Genomic DNA, 25,800 nt, shown 5'->3' with positions numbered 1-25,800 from the left:
TTTTTCTTCCTGCGAATGAAGGAAAGTATCCGGAATAAATGCAGACCTTGCAGTTTCGATAATGGCGGCACAAGTTTATAAGTGTTTAAGTAAATGGGGTGTTCGAGAGAAATAAGTATTCGTATGAGAAATCAGTTTGCCAAGTATGGAATACGTTCTGACGTGTAGCCAATTAGGATCGCCCAATCGCTGCGAAACAATTTGTGAAACAATCGATCGAATCGCGGATCGTCGACACGTATGTATCCTTGCCATTTGCAAGGCTCGTAAGACTTTACGTCACTAGACACCGCGCACGTTGGACTTTCCGCTCGCGCGAGCATCGTTAATAACGTTGTGTAGAAACGGCTATTCGGTATCGCGGCTATTTCCGGATGAAAGCAACAGAAAGATACGGAGAGAAGACGCCGCAGCGGAGAGTGAAAGAGGCGAGGTACGATCGGCTGGATTTTTCCCGCGGAGAGAAAGTTCTTCATTGGACTCCCGCGCACGCCGTGATAAATTAAACGAAAGTTTAAGTCGTCACGATCGCCGAGAAGGAGACGATCGCTGCCTCTCGCGGTAATAGCGCGCTGACGATACGTGGCCGGGAGGTGCCACGTCGAGATTCGTGACTCGTGATCCGAGATCCGAGATCCGAGATGCTGCTGCGGCCCAGCCGGATGCTTTCACTCTTGTGGAACGAGAAGTATTTTCGAGCGACGAGAGCGCTCCTTCTTCGTCTCTCTCTCTCTCTCTCGATCGCCTTGCTGCCCCTCGAGCCTCTTCGCGAAACGAACGTCCTCTTCAGTACGATTCTTCGATCGGCTAGGTGTGGCCCATGCAAACTCCCACGTTCCGTGCCAACCGATTCCCATGATGCCGTGCACTGCCTTTTAATGCTGCGCATCAATGTATCTTTCTTTCTGTCTCCCCGTCTCTCTCTAATTTTATTAAATTTTACATGTTTAATTTCATCAATTTTACTCTATTAAATGTCGACGCCTTTAGTTTGACTTAATTTGCAATGTAATTGCGATTCAATTTTATTGAATTGTACATTTTTAATTTTATTAAATGTAGGCGCCTTTAGTTTGATTCGAGCAACGTGAAGTGCGCGCTTATAGGCGCCGACTGAAGTAAGCGCCAACAGCACCTCGAAAGAAAATCTTTAAAGCTTCTTTAGCAGCAAAAGGGTTATCAGAGTCACTTCGGTAATTTCGATAACGTAATCGCAGTAAAAATATTCGCGATAAGATCTCTGGCTATTTATTTAGGCGTAGATTCGTGAAATCTCGTCGAGTTGAAGCGAATACGGTGCTGCACTCAGATTTTGGGGAATAAGTGCCTCTTACACCTATATTTCCGCGTACTTTCAATTATCCGCGTCTCTGGCGCTGGTGACGTCTATTGGAGATTGAAAGCGCACGATGCTCCGTGATCACACGATAATTTGAATTAACGAGGTGGTTTCGTGAACAAACACCGGCGATGTGTTGGTTTCTGGAAACCAACCTGACGTTGGATTCGTCTTCACTCTCGGAGACGGCACTGTGTTCACGGTGAAACTCAGTTTCGAAATCGCGGATAACACAGGCCCGATAAAGCAGCGCTTGCCTCGTTAATGATTATTGATGGGAGCAGCGCGTACGTGGCAATTCCTTTGTTGCGCGTTCGATCGTTCTTCGTGGCACCGCATTCAATGCAGCGCAATCAGTATTTCTCACTCTGCGAAACGCTTACACGCGTATCGTCAAAGCGTGCGTTTTAGCGCAGAGAATCGTAATCGGATTTCCTAAGGCGGTTATAAGAACGCGATTATTACTGCCAGTCGATCTCGAGACCACACCGCGAGAATATAATAAATCGTGTTTTCTATTTCTTACGGCGGGCGTCAATTTTTGCGTCGTATACGCACACAACTTCTTCGGATTTGTCGAATAATCTCCGAATAATCCGTACGTAATTCACAGTTTCGTTTCACTTTGTACAGAATAGGCTCTCGACTCTCTCGATCACGGAAAAACCACAAACGGAGAAACTTTTCATTTGACTTTAGAAGCTCGAACGACGCGATATTTCCACGTATTTGTGTACGTGCGGTTCGTCGCTACGGATAATCCGGTTTTATCGAACGAACGCGTTTGCGATCGGGATCGAAAGATGCCTATCGTCGGTTGATTGCCAATTATTATCAGCTATAAACAGATGGAGGGTGAGCGGATGGAAAGCAAGTTTCGAGAGAAGTTTACGATCGAGAACTGCTCGAGCCCGTGTAGGGACGGTTGTCCGCGAAATGTGCAATGAATTTGAGTTAATTTATCAGAACGTAACCTCGTCTCCCGGATGTCGGGGCGAAAAGTAGCCTTCTGCTTGATACTTGCAGTTAAACTGCAAGTAGATGTATTAAATTAATTAATCCCGCGACGTGGATGTCGTGCTGGTAATTTTCAAGCGGGCAACTATGTTCGCCGCTCGCCAGAGCCCGGTAAAATATTGCCGAGATATCACTCAGGAAGGTCTCTGAAACGTCTCGTTAGGCGGTCAACAGGCGGCAAATACGGGAACGCAGCGCCGCGCCGGGTTTTAACGATTTTTTTTTCTTTCTTTCTTCTTTTTCTTTTTCTTTCTTTTCGAAAATGAACTGAAAGTAGGAAGCGCCCCGATCCACGAACGATTCCAATCGTTCGGATACAAATTTTCCTCTGGTTTTGCAGCTGGGTACGTAATATCCCGAGTCCTTTCCCATTGCAACCCAGGGCGAAAAAAGAAACGAGAGAGAGAGAGAGAGAGAGAGAGAGAGAGAGATTCGTATTTCGAACGATGGTAATCACTTCCTTGTCGGTGTGCACGGTGCGCGCCGCGCGGTCATAAGAATCCGGTCTGATTTGCGATTTGATTATGTCGTTCGCGTGCGTATTACAATTTCAAAGCAGCCACGGTTATCTAGAAACGGCGAACGGTATGCTGTCTCTTCGATCTGCACCGCGGGTAAGCGTGCAATTCTTTTCTGTCGACTTTGATTGCTCGTCCATCAAACCAATTCGTACTACGTTTCTATATAAACGTGTACACGCACACGCACACACACACACACACGTGCGTGCGCGTTTCGCTGCGACTGCGACATAGATTCGACGATGTACGATCGACCGAAAATGGAGAAACTTTGTTTTAATCGCGAAACGAGCGAAATTCGTCGAATTCACGAGAAGAAATACACGAGCAATTAACGCTACAACTACCAACGCATAAAATTTCCATTGGAGATATTACGAGTCAGAGAAATAGAGAAAATCTTTATAATACTTGGGTAATAAATAGGGTACACAAGTTTTTATTTGTATATTTTACGAAGAATCATTTAAGTCTCTAAAAATACACTGTTTCATATCTGTGAAATGTCTAAACGAAAATTATCGATTGATCATTTTGACCACTTTGGTAGTTGTAATGTTAACGCTAACCATACTGCCATTTTACAATACGTATTTTTACCGTAACCGGTACAACGATTACACAAATAAACGTTGCTTTTCCGAAAGAAATATAGATTTTCAATTTATCTTTTATCTGTTATCTGTTGACGCGTAATTTATCTTATTGTGATACGTTATTACTATTTCAAACATTCCTTTTATGTTCCTAATTTTCGTATATTCATGCTTCCAACATAGTATTATAACGTTGCTCTTGTAAGTTGTCAGAATACAATCATTTGATTTATAAACTTCTATAGTAAGAAATATGCCATATCATTTTTTCTTGCTTTTGCAAGTTTTGATAATTCTCTTCTGAGCTCCGAATAGTTCCAACTAACGTCATTCTTCTTTTTCGAAATTTTATCGCCAGTGGTGCATTCACAGCTGTTTGGATCTTGGTTGAGTTCAGAACGAAGGTACGAAGCAGAGAACTTTATAAAATGATGTAAATTGTTGACCGGTCGCGGTCGACGAGTCAGACGAGAAATTATTCTCAATAAAAAAAGGAGGAAAAAGAGAATTGATTAATCAGATGATATAAGAATTTTCATGAAGTTAAAAAATGAACGAAAGAAGTAACAATTTTAAATTAAATTTTGAAATTGGTCATTTGGTGTTAAAATCGATTCAATTTTACTCGTCTGCGTACGGCTAAGGATACTACGGTATTTTCATATTTTCACGCGAGACAGGAAAACTATATAGTTTGATCTGCCGCGATTGTGAGAACACACGAGACAAAGAACCCGCGAGTTTTCAGGACGGAAAGAGCCCGTCTTATTAAGTTATTACGAGCACACGATCGCGACGTTTTTTTTCCATCGTGATAGCTGGAGACAATAATAAAACGTCATCTGAACAAACGGTTGTTGGTTGAAACAATGGCGCGAACAGCCATTGCTTGAAAGCGCGAGCGGCCGAGCAAGCCGAGCATATATACAGTGTGTTTCGTAACTTGTGGGACCCACTTCGGGAGCTGATTGTACGCCTAAAAATAATGGAAAAACGTCATATAAATATATGTCCTATCTTTGTGACGAATACAATGAATTTTATATACAGAGCAAACTCTAGTAAGCTAGTTTTACCAGGGATGGTACATTCAATTTTCATAATAATCATAATTGGGACGAGGAAAATCCACATGTTATTGTGCATTCAAAACATCAACACCAGTTTAGTTTAAACGTATGGGCAGGAATAATTGATAAATTTTTAATTGGACCTTTTTCCCTTAATGGGAAACCAACAGGTACAAAGTACGTTGATTTTTTGAGCACTCATTTACAAATATTAGAGGAAGTTCCAATCGATATTAGACTTCGTATACGGTTTATGCATGATGGAACTCCGCCGCATTTTAGCCGAGTGGCTAGGCAATTTTTAAATCAACACTTTGCAAATAAATGGATTGGTCGTGGAAGTCCTATTGCATGGCCTGCTCGTTCTCCGGATTTGAATCCATTAGATTTTTACTTGTGGAGACACTTAAAATCTATTGTATACGCAACATGGACTGAAAATGCTGAAATACTACGAAGTAGAATAGAGCAAGGCTTCCGAAAAATTCGAGAAACACCAGGAACGATAGAGAGAGTAACCAGATGAATGACAGGACGCTGGCCATTTCGAGCATCTTTTGTAAAAGTAATTAAAACAGAAAATTCATTATATCTCATAAACGAAGACAGACAGGACATATATTTGTAGACGATGTTTTTTCATTATTTTTAGGCGTACAATCAGCTCTCGAAGTGGGTTCCCACAAGTTGCGAAACACCCTGTATAATACATACGTCGGCATCGTCCTCCTCGTCATTGTTGATTTCAGAAAGAATCGTTGGACGAGGAGGTGGTGTGAGAGGCAGATTAGCTGCCTCCGATAACTGTTGCTACTGTCGCGACCGCGTATGGAGGTGGAATGTATGTACGTATGTACAACGCACGCTCTATGTATAGCAAAGCGATGTCGCGTCAGGCATACATTATTACCCAAGAATACAGTGCGCGGGTATTACGTATCTTTCGACATCTCCTTGTTGATTGTTCCCTCGCGAAGATGTTGCTGGCATCGGTTCGCTTTAGAAAGCGTGGAGGTGCACGTTGATGCGTTGAAAAGATCGGTATCTGTGTCATCGCGTAACGTAAACTACCATCGGTGTATTATAGAATGTACCGGTCGGTTCGGTCGTTTAATCGTGCGAGTGAAACTTTGCCTTCTGCTGGAATAAATCTCGCGTTTAACTCGGTTAAGTTGGAAGATCGAAAGTTGGCTCAGACGCTAACGCCAATTTCAGACTTTGAGAAAATGGCATTTCTCAAATGGCTATCAATCTGTAGTAAACGATAATATTACGGTGGTATGTGTTCTACGTGTTTCGGTTGAGAGCGAGCGAATATAATTAATTTGTAGCGATTGTAACTTTCCTTCCTTATGCATTTCCCATACCTACCCGTTGCTGTAGAACAATCCCTCGTCTTGTAACAATTCCCTTATGTAATTTCTTTCCCAGCTGAAAATGTCCAAAACTCCTTTCAGAGTACGATATATTTAGACTTGGAGATGGAAAATGAGAAAAAATAATTCTTCTCAATTCTCAACCGTGGATGAGCGCACCCGCGGCCAATTTTATAAAAAAAAAAAAACTACTTTGCAAACGGTGCCTGCGTGAATTTCTAATTTGCGTGTATTTGGCCACAAGCGCGACATTTGACGACACGACATTAGGTACGTATGAAGATTCCACTTGGGGTACGTGGGTTCCATTCTAAATGCGGGGATACATCCTTCGTTGCGATCAATGATACGCACAACGGCAATAAATTACGAGAATTTCACAGAATCGGTGCAACAAATTACCGGCCAGCGCCGCGTTACGTTGCGGTGACTGTAATTGCTGTGGTGAAATACTGCCAACGGTCCGCGTGATTTAACAAGTTTATTTGAGAAATCATTTTCAGAATAATCTAATGATATCTGCTCGGCTAATACGGATGATGACTTATCCGGATAAAAACGCTGAAAGCCAATTACGCGTAATTAATTAGTAACAAGGATCGCGTTAGACCCTGTGTCTCGTTTCTAAATGTAGTGATCTATTAATCTTTTTACCCGTTAACTTTCCTTCAACGAGAGATATTGCGCGATTAACAAGAGGAATTTTCTTTCGAATTTTAAAACTCGTGACAGAGTTATGCATATATGATTATACATAATATCATATATAATAATATATTATATTATAATAATAAATATATATATATATATATAATAACGACGAGTAAAAGGTGGACTAACGCGTCCTTCGTCGCGTTGCTTTCTTCGCTTATGCAACCGATTCGATCAATTAGGAGTTTATTAGGAGCGACTTTTAGTAGGAACATAGTTTGTCTGAAAGTTTCAAAGTCCGGCTGAAGCTGGAGGGTGAGCGAGCCTGCTCGAGGACACTCGCGCGATCGAAATGAAACGGAGCGAAAATGTAGAACGGAGCGACAAGTAAGTAGGAAACGTACGCGGTGATCCAAGGCGCCTTGTCTCTCAAACTATACTTGACAGGCGGTGCCAAGGGAGCAACTGTGCTCGAGCGTTTTAACTTTGAACACGTACCACGAGCATCTCCCGAGACGTACTACGTCATCGCTAAACGTTTGCGGCTTGTCATCGTAGTAATTGACTTTCTCTCCTGGCAACGATGAAAGAAAACTGTCGTAGCTGCACGCTTGTCTACAGTCTACGTTAATTAATCCTTTCTAACCCGACCCGTTCCAAGTTTTATCCGTGGCAATTTATTATTATTCGTCGGACGAAGAAAGTGCCGTAGAATGTGCTTTCCGAACTTTATTTGTAGCACACAGACAGCGATTTTTAAAAAGACTCATTAACCATTAAATAGAAATGAATGTCTCAATAAGTAGAAATGCGTTCCATAAGGGAGAAAAAAGGAAGAAAATAGAGAAGAGAGGAGAAACGTTTACAGTTCCCTCGGTATCGACAGCGCTTAGACGCTTAGACGCGGAGATTGTACAGAATGTTATACAATATATCGATAATAACGGATTGTTTGACGGACCGGACGCATTCATCATTCACGGGCAGCTTCGTTGTTGCTTGATTGAAAATTTCAAGGTACGCTTCGATGGGCATACCTTGAACAGCAAGGGGACGATCATTCATCAACCGGCGGACCGGTATTACAACCCTTATTAGATGAGTAATTTCGTGATCGTGCCTATTAGCGAGTCAATCAACTGATTTGCGCATGATTGAACGATAATGCCGAGTCTTCGTTTCGGATAATTGCATTCTCCATTCGCGCCAAATTGATTCGATAGTCGTGTTTTTCGCGTCAGTTTCGTCAGGCTCGGATAAAATTTTCAAAACGATCTCTCAACATATTATACGACACGGATGGATTCATTTACAAAACGCAGGAATCCTTCAGTCGCGAACGTGTTAATTACTTTGCAACTGGAAAGGAAAAAATGTGGGAAGTGAGTTTGAGAGAAACGAGGAAATACACGGAGCGTGATTTATAATCGAACGTAAATAAAATCGACGAAAACTTTTTTAGCCGACCGAACGAAGTGAGGCTGAAAATCGTATAATCAGTTTTTGTATCTTACAAGGACTTGTTCTTTGTTTCAGATGGAGCGCCAGTTCCTGCGGACGCTGTTGAACACGAGGTAGGAAAAAATTAGAAAGAGAATACACGCGTTTTTCGTCTGTTTAACGAAACGAGGAGAAAGTCGATCACTTGATTTACTTCAGAGAAATGTTATTTGTTGAGAATACGGTTTCGCGAAAAGTGACTCGTGTTCCGTTATAATTTCACAATTTTTTATCGTATTGATATATCAATGACCAATAAAACAACAGAGGAAATTATTCCTTTTGACAAATTACACGCGATCAATCAGTTTGGGCACTTTGTACGTCGATCGAGAAATTTTTGTTTTATCGTAGCTTGATTCGCGTGATAAAACAACGCGATCCATGGCTTCGTGTCAAACGCATTCCGACGTACGGTGCGTGAAAAATTCTTACCTTATTGACGTTTCGCGCGATATAAATGGCAAGATTTATGAGTCTGTCATATTACGCGAGACGTATTTTTCAATTGGAAAATTGCCTATGCTCGGGCGAGTAGGATCTACTACTATGTAGATCGGCCGCGAGTGAATCGAGTTTTGAACGTCGTGAACACGTTTCTTCTTTGGTGCATTGCTGTGTATTTAAAGTCGCTCTCTCGTTACGAAAGAAGATAATGACGCCGATTAAAAACGCACGAATTAACTCTTGATGTAACTGTGGCAGTACGCGCTTAGATTATCGTCTCGCAATGTTCTCTCCCCTTCGAACAAAGTCTGAGCAAAAGTGAAACTGATGCTCGCCGCTGGTAAACTTGACGCGTTGATCGTACATACGTATGTACGTACGACGGTGAAAAATATTCGCATCGAGTGAGAAATATATTTTCGAAGCTGGAAACTTGTTGCCATTAGAAAACCATTAGTTCCAAATACTTTGATAAATATTCCTCAAAGGTTGCAACGTGATCGTGTCTCGCTATTCTTCCTAGTAGTACATTTTGCAATAAAAATTCCGTGGAATATCTAGATTTCAAGGAATGCCATATTCGCTGGATTATTTCGATCAAAGAGCAAAGGATGGAATTTTAATGAATCGTCGAGCGAGCAACAGAGCGTCGACAAGAAACAGGAATAAGGGGAAACGTCAGCTCGGTTTCTAGAGTCGAAAAGACCAGCCTCGCTCCAACTCGATCAATCATTATTGCAACGTGCCGATCATTTTGATCCGGAATCGGACCGAAACGTCATAGGTCGATATCCCACGATCGTAGATCGTGGTCAAAGCGCCGCGTCGAGTCGAAACGAACTTTGCTGCAGGATTTTCCCCTACATTTTCTCTCTCGCGTCAGTTTCACCTGCGCGCTGAAGCTTGCAACCGTTTCATTGCGATACGATTGCATTTATGCGTACGGTGGTACGGTGTACCATCTATTCAAATGATGGCGAACCTATGACCTGCGGGTCAGACACTGACCCACGCGTTGATTTTTATAAACTTGTCATCATATATACAAAAGAATTTTAATTATTTTTCGAACCCCTCTTTTCAAAAAATGTTCAGAAAATTACAAGTGTTCGGTTAGAGCTTAAAAGTGAGAAATAAATGCATAATTGTGTTTTATGGAAGATTTACGATTTGGTTATGTATACATGTGGATATTTCAAGTTTTAATACGAGTTACTTGTGTCCAAAAAATTTTATATAACGCATACGATTAAACAGATGTAATAAACACTGAACAACACACTAGATCCCATTCTCAGAATGAGTAGCTTTGCTAGTTTTTTTATATAATAAAAGAGAGAAACAGACAATAAAAAATATTAAGAAATAAAGTATATATATATATAGTGTATAGTGCAGGGGTGACTGAGCACGATGTCACCCCCTTTATATCAATTTTTTCGACGTTTATTTTTCGCTCTTCACTTGCAAAAGTAAAAGTTGTCAAAAAGGAAACGTAAACTTTTTAAAGGATTATAAAAGTGAAAACCAAAAAAAAAGTAGTTTTTAACCATCCTACCCTGCCCCTTTCCAAGTGACGCCACTGACTTAGTGACCCACGAGCTAGTACTAAAAAAAATAATGAACAAAATTTGACCTACTTCTCAAAAAGGTTCGCCGTCACTGATCTATTCTATAGCCTACAGCTCAGTAAACTGATTGCCCTTAATACACGTATAATTTACACAGGGGGGGAAAGAGAGGACGTTGCGGATAATTGGATTCCGCGTGCAGAAACGTTGACTTAATATAATCATCGGTGAGTCGCGTCGCGTCACGTGATTAATTTCCGTGCTGTAATAACAACATCTTTTTCTTTATTTTGCGATCACTCGATGCATCGATCCATCATCCCTACCTGGAATGTTCTGTGCCTCGCGATCGTTATAATACGGCTGATTTGTCGTGATTTCGATCTCTTTCGACCAAACAATCCTTTCACTCTGTGTTACTTCATTCAATGCCTTTCCACCGTCGCTTCATTATATAAATATCGGGGAAAGAACGAGAAACGTTTCACGTCTGTACGGCAAATAGTTTCTTGCGAATTCTCTTGGAAAATTTTTCAGTTCATCGATCCAGCCATCTAACCGACAGCGGATACGTGAAATTCTGTTACGCGGTTTTTCCTCCGATAAAGCATCGGGAGAACGTTTGCTTTCGTTGCGAGATCGTCCCTCGCGTCGATTTTTCATCACGATGATCGTTGGATCACGAATATTTATGCAATCGATGGAAGTTTACAGTACGAAACACATCGTGACACGAGCTCTACTCTGATGCGACAGGTAGAATAATAGCGATAATAACGAAAGAATGATTCGTTTCTTCGATGAAAATCGTTAATTAAAATGGCCGATAGATCGTATCGGAGTAATTTACTGCGACGTTTTCTTCTCGTCGCGATCAGGACTGTTTATACGAATAATCGCGATCGCCTCTTCGCACACGACACAACAGCTCGTCTATCACTTTCATTTACGAGGGCAAAAGTTGCGTGTTCGTCGTCCGCGAATACTGACGCAATATTCGCCTCGTAGGTAACTCGTGGAAAAAGCAGCGCGCATACGTTAACGTCTCTTTTGCCGGAAAATGTTTTGCGCTTCATTGATTTACAACTTGCTACATCCGCAGCCCATCTGAAACTTGGTTTGCGACTTTATTTATGCCCCTACGTGTAAGAGTAGTTGCTTGCCGTCTCCGAGGAAATACGGTTCCACCTTCTACGCGTGACGGATAAATAAATCTTCATTTTCAAATGTTATTTAAGTAAAATCTATTTCAGAGTTTAAAAAAGCACGCCTGCAAACACGCACTCGTTTTGAATGAAATTTAGTTTGAAATAACACGATACACACGGGATAATTTCAAGGGGAGAGGAAATGTTTGTTCGTACTAGAATTGAGATATTATTTCGACACGTTTGCTCACAATCAGCTGCGACAAATTAGTAACTACATCAACGTGCCAACTTGATGCAGTGTCGTATTATATAATTTATATAATAAATTGTTACATAAACATTATATAACAATTGTTATATAAATTGGTACATAAACAATAACAGTAAAAAAATATTTGGAACAAAATCTTTTATCAAAAAATTCATTTTGACGTCGTTGAGAAATTGTTTGTTAAAGCAATGCCCTGAAATTAAATTTATTGCTTTGTTCTGCAACGTATCTTAAACTCTAGACACGTTTCTCAATAATCACAGTTTCTTATGATAAACATATCTTGAAACATACTTGAGAGGCAAAGCTGTTGGTCGTAATACGCGGTATAAAGTAACCAAAAATCGGGAACGTGTTAAATGACAATCGTAAGATGCTCGATGATCGGTTCGAATAAAAATTTGGTCGTTAGATCGAGCGAGAAAAACGTGACGGTGGAAACGAGCCGAGGGATGATGGAAAAATCCGACGAATACAAAGTAAGCGAGTACAGTTAGAACGCGAGTAAGTTGACCTGACATATTGGTAACAATGCTAGGCGTGTCACCGGTGTGTCGCAACTCGTTCGCTCGGTTTCAACGACCAACGCGTCTGCATCGGCACGGACGCGTGAGCATATCTCGCGTCCGCACGTGCACGTTCCTCCGGCGGATACAACAATGTACGTAGGCACGCGTATGTGTATGCCTACGTAATGTCGTATCGGACAACGCAGATACGCGCGCGGTGCCAGCCAACTAGTTTTGCAGCCGGTCGTCGGCACGAAGAAGATGTCTTAAATGTCAAGGCGAGGACGACGCGGCGGAGTTGTCCTGCTTGAGGATAGATGAACGCGTCCTCGCCGTTTATACACGTTCGGTCAATGAGCTCCGCCAAAGTACGTCATACCTCGCATACCTCCGAACGAACAACGACGAATGCGATACAAAAGCGTTCACCCGGACCCGATGAAATCGATCGATCGTTTTCTCCTAACTCGGAAATTTCGTTTGCGTGTTTCAGGACTCTGTGGCGTCCGCTTCCGAAACGGGCGAAGAGTACGAGGACAGCGACGATTCGGACATGTACATGGAGCCGGACGGTGCCGAGACTGAGACCGAGACCGAGACCGAGGCCGAGGCCGACGAAAGCGGCAAGGAACAGCAGCGAGAGGAGCAAACAGACGAAGCGGACACGACCGAGCAAGCTCCGTCCGAGGTGACGGAGAAGACGGAAGAAGCAACAAAGTACAACACTAGTAGCCGCGTGGAACCGAGAAAGTCGAAGGACCAGCAAGCGGAAAATACCAAAGAAACGGGCGAAACGGACGAGCCGGACGCGTCCTCACCGGAGGAGGACAAGAGCTTGGAAACTGACAGTCAAAACTTCTTCCCCTCGTTCGCCGAGTTGTTCGCGAATCACCGACTTTCTTTCGCGGAGCAGCAGAGATACAGGCCGAACAGATTCCTCGGTTACTTGCAACGCGATCGCAGTGGCTATCAAACGGCGGCCGCCACCGCGAAAGACCCGCTTCTTCATCATCCGCTGCTAGGATCCGGGAACTTTGGCGTGATCCGAGGCGGCACTTACTACCCCGAGGAGAAGGAGAACGACGAGTACGCGACCGACGATGGCAGCCCGTACAATCCGTACTATCACGGCGGAAGTCGCGGCCGCGCCAACTATCTGAGAAACCCGAAGCCTCAGCCGATTCGCGGCGGCGATTTCTTCGCGAATTTCCGAGACTTTGCCGACATCACGGCTCCGCCCAAGTCCAGCTTCTCTCACCTGTCGGTGGTTTACGCGAACAAGAACGACAGCAGCAAGAGCGACGCGACGTCAACCGGCCGTATCACGGAACCGAGGAACATCATCGAGACGCTGAGAATGTTGGAAGAGGAAGCGATGATGACGGGCAGCGAAGCGACCACCACCGAGCCACCGCCGAGGAAGAAACAGAGCAAAGGGAAGTGGAAGTTGGCGAAGATGAGACAGTACGAGGAGGACAAAGCCAGGAGATCCCGTATGACCGTCGAGCCACTGTTGGCTCTCAGTTGAACGTACCGACAGCCAGGGTTCGAATTGTACGATAGTGCGCGGACGCGAGCATTTCGGGATCTTTCCGAAAAGGAAAAAGAAAAAAAAAACACGCGGCCACGAGATATAGATGTATGTATATATCGGAACAAACAAAGTCTGTAAAGTGTTGTCTCGTCGCATTCCAGCTGTATGTACATCACGTGGATTTGGTGTTTGTGGTGAAAACAAACGGGAGACGTTCCGAATCCTCTTCTCTTTCGGGTCATCAATTTGTTGTCAACGGGTTCTGGGACTGGATCTCTGTATCGGTGCGAGGAATGCGTTCGTATATAACGTAGATTTCGTTCGTGCGTTCCGCTTCGTGTTCCTCGATTATCGGCGTCAATCAACGTAAATGCGCGCGTACCCACCATCGCCACTCTGCCGTACTTTTCAATTCCTCTTGGCAATTGTCGACGATCTGGGCGTGGAAACCGCGAGTTTTCAACGATTACTCCGAATCGTTTATCGGCGATAAGCTGTCATTTGCGTCGTGCCGTTTTCGCTTCGTAATTCAACGTTTCGGAGACGTTCTGAGAACTCTAAAAGCGCCGAAATACAGGTTACCGTCGGATCCAACTGCTAATGATACTCTGGGAACTCGGTGTTTACTGAAATTATGCGAAGATTTCTCAACTCGGTATCGATACACCGTCGAGCGAACACAAGCTCGCGTGCGATGGAGAAAGCAGTTCAAACGGACAAAGTATGACTCGATATTCGGCCGCGAGTTCAAATTGGATTGTTTCATTAATCGATTTTCATGGAGGAAATGTTTCAACCTCTCTGAATATTCACGTTGCATCGTATTGCGAAAGAGCCGCGTTGAGAAAGACAGGGAGAAACGCGCGACGATTCAAAATCGAGAGCCCGACCGATTAATTTCCCAATGTTTGCGTGGCCGCGTGCGAGTAGCGAGTCGGCAGGCTGGCGTGTTGCGATTGTGTCAAACTCGTTTATCGGCAATTCACGGACACATTTTAAATTGATTGAATGCACTTGCGCCGTGCACTTTCGTTATGCTCGAGTAAACCTCGGCCCGGTACGAGTTGTGATCTCCGTTCATGGACTGCGCGCCGCCGTACGCACGTGATCGCGTGCGCCGAGCGAGAAAATCTCTCGCGACGCCCCGTTATCGTCAGTCGCGAGAACGGAGTCACGCGGAGCAAAGAAATCGTTGCAGGAGCGTTCATTTCCCACTGTCCGCGCGCGCGTCGCCTTTTGTAAATAAATTTCATCGCTCTCTGCGCCATTTGTTTTCTTTAGTGTTTTAGCTAAAGCGGAAGTCCTCACTCCCGCCTTCGTTTTCGACGAATACGCGTTTGTTCTGCGTGTTCAGCTCTCAACCAGTAAGATCCATCGTAGATGACTAAATTTCCACCTCTCTCTTTCCCTTCTTTCTTTCTTTCTACGTGCAGACTGTCTCTCGCTGCATTCGTTAAATTCGCAAAGACTGTTCACCTGTTAATTAAACGATCGGCTCGACGTGGAATTGTTCATTTCTTTTTGTACAAATTAAACCAATATTTCTCTCACAAAAGCATCTGATTTTGTTTAGACTTTCACTTGCACGAGTGAAAGAGCTTGTCTTGGCGGCACCTTTTTCTAACTCGATCGGAGCAAATCCAAATCTCCTCTGATTTTTCAGAAAAAATCACGGCGAGGATTCATCGTACCTGTACGTTCATAGTAGCGAAGGGGACAGCCGCAACAATGTCGTTCGCTGTAGATTTCGTTACACGTAACAGTTGTTGTTGATTGTTTTAAATACTATACACATACGTCGAGTAGGTATGATAATTAAATTTTATCATCTGTGTCTCGTTTCATGCAAATAGTGTCGTCTCGCACGTTGCCAAGAGACACGGGACATCGAAATAAAGTATATTTTTCCTAACTTACGTGAATGTGAAATCCTGCTACGATCATTTCCCACGATATGTGTTCGAAGATTCTGTTCCAAAGGTAAGTGGACATGTATATTATAAAACGAAATATAATTCTCTTCAAAATTATTACGTTACTATCGCTATATTTCAAGCAATTGACAAATATATATATATATATAAAATTACAGATGAGCAGTGCACTTGAAAACAAAAATGAACTAGAAAAACGAAATCTTACGTTCACGGTCAAAAAAAAGAAAAAAAAAAGGAAGAAAAAGACGAATATCAAAAGGACGATACGTTTGTTAGTTGATGCTCTTCTTCAACATGGCAATCAGTTTCCCTATACCATTGTGAACCTCAGCGAAAGAAGCAGAATTGTACATCCAGGCTGGCGTACTAAGGACGTTGTACTTTTTACATTTAGTTACTCCCTTCACGTTTCTCATCTCTATTTTGGCTCCCATATTTCTGGCCTTCTTAATAGCATCGGCGTACGGCCAATCTTTCGCCGGCGCTAAACGGAAGATTGCACGATCGTGTGAATTGCAAGAAAAAACTATTGTTCGAATTGTTGGTAGAGCAAATATCTCCGTCTGTTTAACGATCGAGGAGTACAAACGTGAAATTGGGAAAAAGTCTCTCTTGAAAACTTACCGTCTTTCCCAAGCGTGATTTTAACGCCCTTCAACACTCTTGCCACGAGAACGCTCGCGATGCAAATCGACGCAATGGGTTTCTTCTCGCAGTAAAAGTCTTCGATAAGTTTTTCCAAATCGGGGAGCACGGTACAGTCGGCTCCTTTTTCTGCAAAGTTGCTCCTTTAATAAAATAAATACCTGATATGAATCCTTGCACGTGAAATTGATCGTCGATGGTAAAAAAAAATAGCTGTTTCTAATGCACGTGGAAATCCTCTAAACTTATTCAGACTGTCTCCCCTGTCTAAATATAAGTTTCAATCGCTTAGTTGATGGAAAAGAACAAGTGTTACATCATCGTGCAATTTTGTCAGGATATATTTATAGATTTATCGAATGCACGAATAACGAACGAATAAATGACAATGATCTAAATGGAATTTCATTTCATTTGGCAATGAATTACTTTCCCGTCACGGCTGAGGCAAGAGCGCAAGAAACTTTGAAAGAGGAATGTTGAAGAACGAGCCATTCAATTTCGCGGCGAATAGAAATGTTGAAAGTGCGATAAAACTAAAATAACTAACAATGTCTTTGCCGCGCCAAAACCACCGGGGAGGACGAGTGCCTTGTGCGTGCAGGCCTTGCACTCGCACAGCGGTTTTATTTCGGATCTGGCCAATCTGGCAGCCTCGACCATCCCGTTTCTCGATGGGCCTTTCGAATCTGATTGTTTAGTCAAGTGATCGACGGTGTCACAGATGTCTATATCCGGCGCGTAAAAACGCGGCACCATATCTTTCTGGCTGATGTGGATCGCCGACGATATGGCCTCGGTTGTTTCAGTACCATCTAGATAACCGCAACCGCACAAAATCTGCAGCGAGAGAATGTTTCGAATGTTATGCGAGCGTCGAGCGAAAAAGAATTTTCACAACGTTGCACGTACATATACGCGCTACGTGTATAGATGTAAGTATAGTATACTTACTACGGCCACGGATACAGGTTGGCAAGTTTCTTCCTTCTTCTTTCTGTCGGCGGTTCGTGACGCGTGAAAGCTAGACGATAAAACGGATCGAAAGACGGAAGATTCATTTTGTAACAAAATTTGGATTCGCGTACGTATCATAATATAATATACGACGCGTAGTTAAACGACTGGAGATTTTGACGCGATTGAAACTACGTTTGGCGAGTCATTTTAAAACAGTAAATTTCTCCATTTTATCAATCAGGCGATATTCGCCTGTTTCGCTCGAAAGGAAAAATTTGTACGCGATCCGAGAAGGGAAACTCGACCATTTCTCAAGTGCGTAGTCGAGTTTTGTCGATCGAGAATGGCTTGCATTTTCGGCGGAGAGAGTCGATGCGAAAATTTTCACCGGTAGCGTAGAAAAATGTGCTGGAGAGGGGTGGCGAAAACGATTTTCGCAGATTTGAATCTCAAGTTGCGAGCGTCGGCTGCAGAGGGCAGGGTTTCTCGGAATTACAGCAAGAGCCCTCGATGCGATCCGCGGCAACTACTGCGGCCAGTTGCGATAGGTGCCCGATCGATAAGTCGGTTTCGCGATTCGGTTGGGAGCCGTGCTAGCCAAAGTGAAAATCGGAGAAAAGCGAAAGAATGGGATGGAATGACGGGCGAGGAGGCGGAAAATGAGGGAAAAGAGGCGGATAGTCGGAGGGGATGGAGAGTTCAAAGGCTCTCCTGTGCTTAAATAAACATCGGCAAGGTAGGCTGAACTTACTTTATGGCCCGTATAACCTTTATTGTGCTCTAGGAGCAATTTTCGCTCAGACTATGAATACGAAACGCATTACGGGGAGCGGCGTAGAGATTTAACAACGGCATGAGAAACGGCGCACGCTCGATGGTAAATTTTCTCCAGCTCATTAAAATATATACGACGTAGAAGCGAGACAGAGTTCGGGAGATGAGAAGACGGCCCGTTTTATAACACGCTCGTCGAAAGTAACGAATTGTCGCGTCGGTGCGGTAGCAAGGAACGAACCGCGAACGAACCTCGTTGTAAAAATCTCATTCGAACGATAACAGTTGGTTGTTCGAAGCAAGCCTTTCTTTCTCGACTGATTTCGTTTCGCCAGAAATGGCCAGTGAGATGACCACAGATCGCGCAATCTCGGCCGATAGTAATTATCTTATAGCAAAGAGAGCGGTATAGCCCCGAGTACCGTTTCGTTGGCTCCCTTTTCTGCGAGACGTACGCAGAGCGAACGCATAATCTTATGTAAATCCCGCCGGTTTCCCTTACGCCACGGGCACGGCGTTTCTCTGCAACGGTGTGTAGGAGAAGCAACTTGCGTGGGTCGGTTCTCGGGTTACACGTGGAAAGGGATGCTTAGGCGGCGGTTCGCTGGTACGTTGGACGCGGCAGCAGGCTAGGGCGCGGGGCTTATATGAATGTTAAAATAAGTTTGAAATTGTCGCGGACAAGTTTAGTCCCGTGGGAGGCAGCTGTCGAGTAATTCCACTGTGCCGGCGTGGCGCGGCGCGGCCTCGACGGTTTCGGCCTTTCGCCGAGTTTCCCATCGCTCGCGAATTCGCAGCAACTTTTACACTTTGTAATCTTTTCTTCCCTCTTGCCGATCGCGCATTCTTTGTTTCGTTTAATCGGCTCGCGCCGGTGATGTACGTGATGGGCTATACGTAGGATGCTCGTTCGCGTAATTACAGCGAAGAAAGACCGCCGAGAGTCTGTGTGCGTAGGGTTGGGAGCAGCAGTCGCGGAAACAAAGTTGAAGGAAGCGACGGAAAGCGTAGTCGTTGGCAATATTCCCGGCGACGCGACGTTTTGCCGAATGACAGGCTGGTGACGTTCGTCGAGACCGTCGCCGACGCGTTCGTCGGAGGAAGGGATCATCGTCGACATTCTCGACTGGTTTAGTTTAAATCACCAGTTCACCGTGAAGCCGTAGGACTGGTACGCGTAGCCGGGACGATTTTCGAGGGTCGTCGGGGAGTTGGAAAGGGTGGAAAAGGGAGAGATAGAGAGAGAGAGAGAGAGAGAGAGAGAGAGAGATGAAACACCGAGTGGGTGGTTGATGGGTAAATGCGATGTGATGCGAGTAACTGAGTGGCTAATTGAATGAGGTGCCTCCCAGGAGCGTCGAACCGTCGCGTGTCACACGTCAGAATTTCCGGGCTGGGAGCCCAGAAATTACGACGATTGTCGGTTCTCTGCCAATTATCAGCTCGCGATATGATTGCGGGCGGGATCGCGCGCGATTCCGCGAGTCGTTTCTCCGGATCCGGATATAGCTGGCCGAGCGACAGAGCCGGCCGAGAGAGGAACACCGAACACTGTCAATCATTAATAATCCATCAGGCGTATCGATGGTTCGATCTCTCCACCGATACTCCGATTCCGAGGGAGAACACGAAGGGGGAAATGATCGTTTGTCAATTTCTAAAAGTCCCGTCGATTGGCCGTTGAGCCGTGTCACGACGCGTTCATCTATTACCTAGGCTTGCGAAGCCGCCTCGCGCAAGTAAATCGGTTTATCCGCCGAGAGTGAACAAATTGCTCTGCCGATTATTGTTAATTCGTTTACGATGATTGCCACGTCGTTTGTTAAATAACGATGCACGCGAAGTTACGCGTGATGATGAATGAAAATCGAACGATGGCAGAGCGAATGAGTAAAAGTTATTTTAAATCAATCAAACGAGGAGAATTTCGCGTTCGATTCTACTCGTTTGAGTGAATAATCGAAAAGAATCAAGAATTGCCACTTTACGATGATTAAAGAGCAGCGTGGAAGAGAGCGTGAGAGCGTTGAGGGGCCGAAAGGAGCTGTGATTTTGAGAATTGGCGAGCGTTTTCGGGGGACGCGATCTCTCGGAAGAGAGATGGAAGAGTAGCTAAGCGCAGGAGAGTTTGCAGCATTGCGGGCTGCTAAAGCAGACTGCTTATGCATTCTTGGCGCGATGGCAATCGGCGGGGATGGCGGATGTTGGCAGGGGTTGGATGCCGTGCGAGAACCAGACAAGAGAACAATTACGCGCCGTCAGCCCCGTGACCGGTACGATGCCATGAGGCGAATCAAAACTAGGTGTGCTATCACCCCTGGGCCAGCTCCATCTTCGCGCACCGAGGCCACGTTCCTTGTCCCGGAGGGGAAAGATCGAATCTCGATCGGTAAGCGAAGTTGGCAGTTTCGACGGCTGCTCCGCACCACCAATTTACGTAGTCTTGTCACAGGCTAAGTTTACGCATTTCTCTCTCTCTCTCTCTCTCTCTCTCTCTCTCTCTACACTTTTCCTCGCTGTAAATGCATTTTTTTTTTCTTTTTTGTTAAATATTTGACCATGCTGTTGGTAAAATTTGCAAATTTTCGTCCACGTGTCCAACGTAAAACGTTATTATAAATTTTCTAGAAATTACGTGTCGAGACAAATTTTATAAAATTCCGATCTCGAACCCTTGTCCCTTTTTCCTCGCTATCGTATCCCTTTTCCCTCTCTGACACGTTTTTTGCTTCCCCCGGCGTTCCCTGTCTGCCTCTCCACGGGATCGCTTCCCTAATTTTCAGCACGATCAAACGTTATTCCCAGCCTATTCCGCCGCTGCGTCGAAACTTTCGTTTAACCGATATCGAGAAGTTTTCCGTTTCGCGTTAACGATAACTCTCCCTCGTCGACTTTTCTTTCTCCGTCTCGCATCCTAGTGTAGTGTACGTTCAGGCCTGTGTGGAACTGTTGTCACGGCCAGGCAGAGAAATTCTGTTTCTTGAAATTTCTTTTCGATTCTCGTTTACATTTGCGAGTAAGAGCATCGCTTTTCAAGGATCTAAAATTCAACAGTCTGCTACATTTTGTCTCGTCGTGTCGTCGCAATTTGTCAATCTTTGCGTCGCACGAGAAAAGCTGAATATTGTCGTGGAACAAACGGTCGGTAGCGAGAGAAAGCTCGTCAGTCGTTAAGTGGCGACATACGTTACTGGAATGTCTACCGTCAGACGATCACGAGCCGCGTTCTCCTCTCAAGGTCTGAGGAATTAATTTTGCGAAACGAGTTCGCAACGAATATTCCTCCCTCCTCTGTCGGTCTAAACTCATTTTTCGCGACGATTTGGAAACTGGAAACATCACACGTGCCTAAATCTAAAACGTTTGCGGAGCTTCAAGGAACGCCGAGGCGCTATTAAAATCTTCGTAAAGTTCATCTCGGCCGGAATAAATGAATAAATGATAGATCTCGTTCGCCAAGGCAAGAAAGGGTCGCGGTGAGCGAGTAAAGCGGGAACATAAAGCACTTTGATATTAAACCTCTCGCCCTGCTCCAGAAGAATACGGGAGTTTAAATTTGCTTTCGACAATCGCGGCGTGGCAAGCGCGCCACATTTTTTCCCCCCATTACTTTTCGTTTAATCGCGTGCCTCGAACGCTGTTATTGTTAAATACGTTTCGAAAAAAAAGTACGAAGGCGCCTGTTTCATTTCTAACGAGATTTCGATACTTTGAGATATGTCTTAAATGTAGGATTTTCTAGCGTACTAAGCGATCTTTCAGCTAATCCTCTTCATTCGCGTGTCCTTTCTTCTCTGCGCGTGTCGATTGTAATAGATTGACAGTAGTTGAAGACGCTTCGTTTCTAGCAATAATTCTGTCTCGAAGACGCCAGAAAGAGAGAAAGGAGGAGCGTGTCGTTGCAAAGCGCGAACAACTAGGCAGTCTGGACAATTCGAGACGAGTTTCGTCGTGAGAGAGAGAGAGAGAGAGAGAGAAAGAGTTTTATTGTATTTTTTTCATTAACAAGTCCCGGAGCCGGTCCCAGGAGGGCGGGAAAGTTGGCGGCGAGTTTTAGCGAGACTTTTGTTAATGTTCAGAATTAACGGAGTAAGGAGACTTTAAGTCATAAGGCCCCACGGGAGCGCGGGGTTCGACGCGAACTTTCACGATTCTTTATTTCTTTATCAACTCCGACCCTTGGTTCCGTTCCACCTCCGCCTCACGGAATGCTCGCCAGCCCGACGAACCGTTTCCTCTCGCTACGCCGCCACTCTATAATTACTTTGTTCGGCACAATTCTCTTATTTTCTCTTTCCCCCTCTGCCCCTCTGTCTCGCGACGTCGCAACTCTCAAGCTTCTCTTTGTTCCATTGGTTCACTCTTCGAAAACTGCATCTTTCGCCCTCCCCCTCCACCTGCCACGTCCTCTTTAATTTTCATTTTCAACCGGTTTGACGAACACGATCCAAAAAGAACGAAAATGATATCGCTGAAAGCATTTCTACATTCGGCACTGAACTTTTCAACTTTTACGCGAACAAAAATGTGACAATAGTCTTGTCAAGGGAGAGGAAGGGGTTGGAAACGCATTGACCCTACCATCAAATCAGTCAAAAACTCCTATCTGATATCAAAGACCTATACGCTATGTAAAAATCAGCGTCAAGGATGAATGGACTCAACAATGTCAAATCGAACAAAGTAAACTTGATTTCTATCAAGAAAGTCCTATTAGCAGATTAATATTCAAAGAAAGAATTGCACTGGCTCGTTTAAGGACACACCAAAATAACACGTGAACACCTAATCGAGAAGATTGACTCTCCTTTTTGCGACAGATGAAAAATCTGTCACAGCTCAACACATTCTACGTGCAGAATGTACAAACATGTTGAGTGGCAGAGAAGATTCTTTGTCTCGACTTCTCAAAATCGTTTGAAAAGAACACTCCAGTACTCGATGGGCATGAATCTATACTGATGCAAATTATTGCCCATAAGTACATAATGCTTTTTGATTGTACAAAATTTTATTTTATTTAAAAATTAATACAGTTTCAATCTGTAATATAATATAATGTAATAACTATAATATAATATAATATAATATAATATAATATAATAACTATAATATAATATAATTTAAATAACTATAATATAATATAATTTAAATAAGCACACCAAATGTCAATATATTATACAATAATTTAACTAGAATGTTATAACAAATTAAATTATTGTCACTAGATGGCAATGTTTGCTAAATTTGAAGAAAACGACTTTTAATACAAGTCGCTAATGACCTCGATGCCTATCCGATTTTGAACCTGCAAAAAGAAAAGATCTTTTGACATTTATATTGATCTCTTCGTAATCCATCGTATGGCGATAATAATAAATTTCAATACGAAAGTGAAACCTTTCTGGTAAATGTTCCACCATTTCGTCTTTCGACGAACTCAACTATATAGAAAGCAACGTGAGAGGCCGTCGTGCATAATACAACATGATTGCATCGTGTACGTTTTGATGTTCCATTAGTACGACGATTGACGGACTGTAACCGAGCCTGGGTGTGAACGTGTCTTCGTATCGTCCTGTAGTACGTTTGAACAACGTTCGGAATGGTCTCCTGTAACTAATCAATCGACTGGAGCGAAATCAACCCTTCTCGGTAACGCTCGATGCCACTCGACACGACAGACGTTATTAAATATCTATATTTATACATTGTTCATTTGTCGATAATATCGATTGTCAATTTGTTCGTGAACGCGATCATCGTCGGAAAACGAGTTAGAAACAACGTCGCCGGTTTCCCGTTTCGAGCGATTGAAAAATGAGATTTCGTGACTAACTGAGCATGCACAAATCGAATAAAAGAATCCGGCTAGGTATCTCGGCAATGAGGCGAAAATTGAGACAGCTTTATTAAGTCTAGGGGGGGAAGTTGCCCTGATTAAGTTACAAGTCGACCCCTCGGGCAGCTACCGAAGTCACCCCCGTTGCTAATTTTATTTATTACACAATTTAAAAATCAATGCCTCGATAGAAACTAATAAAGGAGCTCCTAACCGTCGAGGCGACTTTTTTTTTCTTCTTAATCTTGGAACGCATTTTTCGTTTGTTCGAAATAAACTCGTCTGGCGGACAAAATCTTTTTCAGTCTCCGTGTCAGATTTCATTTACTTTTAGCCGGTTTTAAAATTGATCGTTTGACAACGATTTAGCGAAATTTTCGTATTTTTGACAAGATCGAATTACTTAATTTTTTGATCTTTGAGAGCGATGAGAATGACAATCGCGCAGATATTGTAACAGAGTAATCGATGGAAAGGTCTCGACGTAAAGAAAGAAAGAAAAAAAAAGCCGGGCAATTTCGCGTGAAAATAGCGAAAACGTGATAAACGTAGGAGATTTTTAATCAGAGTCCCGATTTCGTACAACGAGTCACCAACTACCATAGCAACAGCCCGTCATACGCTAACCGAGTTAATTTAACCCGATTAACCAAAGACTAAGAGCTGACTTGGCTGGAGGGGTGAATACACGACGCAGGAGGTAAATACCTCTGCCGTCAGTCTCTGCATTTTTAATTAATTAACGATCAATTTGCACGCGAAATGCGCTTCAACAAGTTGAACGCGTGCTTGCGAAACTTGATGACACGCGAAAAACGTGGAAAAATGAAGATGACGCCGACCGGTGAGAGCGGAATTTATTTTCTTCGTCAACCGCAGTAATATTTGTAGATTCGTTCGTCCGTTCGTCCGTACGGCCAGGTGATACTTGATAAACGGAGCAGAGACTCTTGTTCTTGGCGACGTATCACCGTACTGTGAAAAGTTAGGAGGGTAGGGAAGATTGGATCCTCGATTTAGTGAGCAGTTAGCAGATAGTGCGAGCCTTGATTGCGAAATCAGGCGAAAGCGTCGTCTGTTGCACGTTTTGGGAGCAGAGGATCCTCTCAGGTACTGCCGATCCTCGCGCGTCCCTCCAAGATCATGCTCCAACGCTGAAGGACTTTCATCAGGTGCTTTGCCTGGTAATTGGCCATTTTCAGTCTCAAAGCTCTCTTCGGATCCGGACTCTCCGAAATCTCTCAAAATTTCTGCTGTACGGCATCGATGATAATCAAAACTCTGACAGTGTTCCACGATGCTCCACAAAGAGAAACTACATGGAAATATTTAGAGGTTTCGATCGATACTCTCGGTGTCGCTTGATTTCAAATAGAAACGGAACATTCGCGAAAGTGGATGTCACGCTGAAACGTAAGTGGCGGTATTACGATATTGCAATCGTGGAAACAAAAAAAGAAAAAAAAAATAATAATAAAGTGTAGGTAATCGGTATCTTTGCGACAGACAGTTGGAAAAGCGTGAGATATGTAGGGCAGTTGTCGAACGCGTAGAAACGAAAACGCGCGAGCAGGCTGCGTCGCGCAACGTTCACGTGTGCCTACACGCTCGCAGCGTTCGCAGGCATTCTATACGTCAGGGTAATAAAACATTTCGCGTGCGAGGGTATAATTGTCGGGGTCGGCCCGTACGCGGTTTATACGGTGCTGCTTGGACGAGGGGCGGCAAGGGACGGCGGGGGGTATGTAGTCTAGGTTTAGGGGCCCCGGGAGGGTACCGCGCCCCCTTTTTCATCCTGTAGTTATTTATCGCCCTGTTTCCTACTCTCTCTCTCTCTCTCTCTCTCTGTCTCGCTGGCTCTCTCGCGCGGTGGTTCTATACACCCTTGACTTGACCAGTAGCCAAGGTGGTGTAGCTGGCTGCTGGCATCGGTGATAGAACGTGATACGTTTGTTTCTGCCGGTGGTAGTTTTACTCGGACCTTCGTCAAGTCGTTCATGACCCTTCGAATCAAGAATTGCCCGGCGCATTTCGTTCTGTGCTCCCTCCGTCCCGGTCCTACCTACTTTCCTCTCTCCCTCGTCTTTCC

The 25,800-nt window shown here is 44.0% G+C and overlaps 2 protein-coding genes across 2 annotated transcripts in view; one reads left to right on the top strand and one right to left on the bottom strand.

The window, feature by feature from the left end:
* The window catches only part of LOC122527916, a 57,154-nt gene extending 41,685 nt beyond the window's left edge, over positions 1-15,469 (top strand). The window contains exons 2-3 of the mRNA XM_043652500.1: positions 8,107-8,144; positions 12,513-15,469. Coding sequence (XP_043508435.1) covers positions 8,107-8,144; positions 12,513-13,547 — 1,073 coding nt within the window. The 3' untranslated portion in view covers positions 13,548-15,469. The remainder of the gene's footprint in view (positions 1-8,106; positions 8,145-12,512) is intronic.
* A 242-nt stretch (positions 15,470-15,711) lies between these two features.
* Positions 15,712-17,230, bottom strand: LOC122527917 (glutamine amidotransferase-like class 1 domain-containing protein 3A, mitochondrial). The gene is made up of 4 exons (XM_043652501.1): positions 17,090-17,230; positions 16,686-16,975; positions 16,115-16,278; positions 15,712-15,974 (listed from the first exon to the last, which is right to left on the bottom strand). Exons 1-4 carry the CDS (start codon positions 17,228-17,230, stop codon positions 15,763-15,765), a joined length of 807 nt encoding a protein of 268 aa, XP_043508436.1. The 3' UTR covers positions 15,712-15,762.
* Positions 17,231-25,800: the final 8,570 nt, after the last annotated feature.

This window comes from Frieseomelitta varia, unplaced genomic scaffold (genome assembly GCF_011392965.1).
Source record: "Frieseomelitta varia isolate USP_RPSP 00005682 unplaced genomic scaffold, Fvar_1.2 scaffold_239, whole genome shotgun sequence".
Lineage (NCBI taxonomy): Eukaryota > Metazoa > Arthropoda > Insecta > Hymenoptera > Apidae > Frieseomelitta > Frieseomelitta varia.
Note: the sequence above shows the minus strand (reverse complement) of the source record. Positions and strands in the feature narration are given on the sequence as shown.

Excerpts from the sequence above, each read along its gene's own strand:
- LOC122527917 (XM_043652501.1), bottom strand. The coding sequence starts at position 17,230 with ATGATACGTACGCGAATCCAAATTTTGTTACAAAATGAATCTTCCGTC. Across the intron at positions 16,976-17,089 it reads AACCTGTATCCGTGGCCGTA|ATTTTGTGCGGTTGCGGTTA; the intron begins GTAAGTATACTA and ends CTCTCGCTGCAG. Across the intron at positions 16,279-16,685 it reads TTTGGCGCGGCAAAGACATT|GAGCAACTTTGCAGAAAAAG; the intron begins GTTAGTTATTTT and ends ATTTTATTAAAG.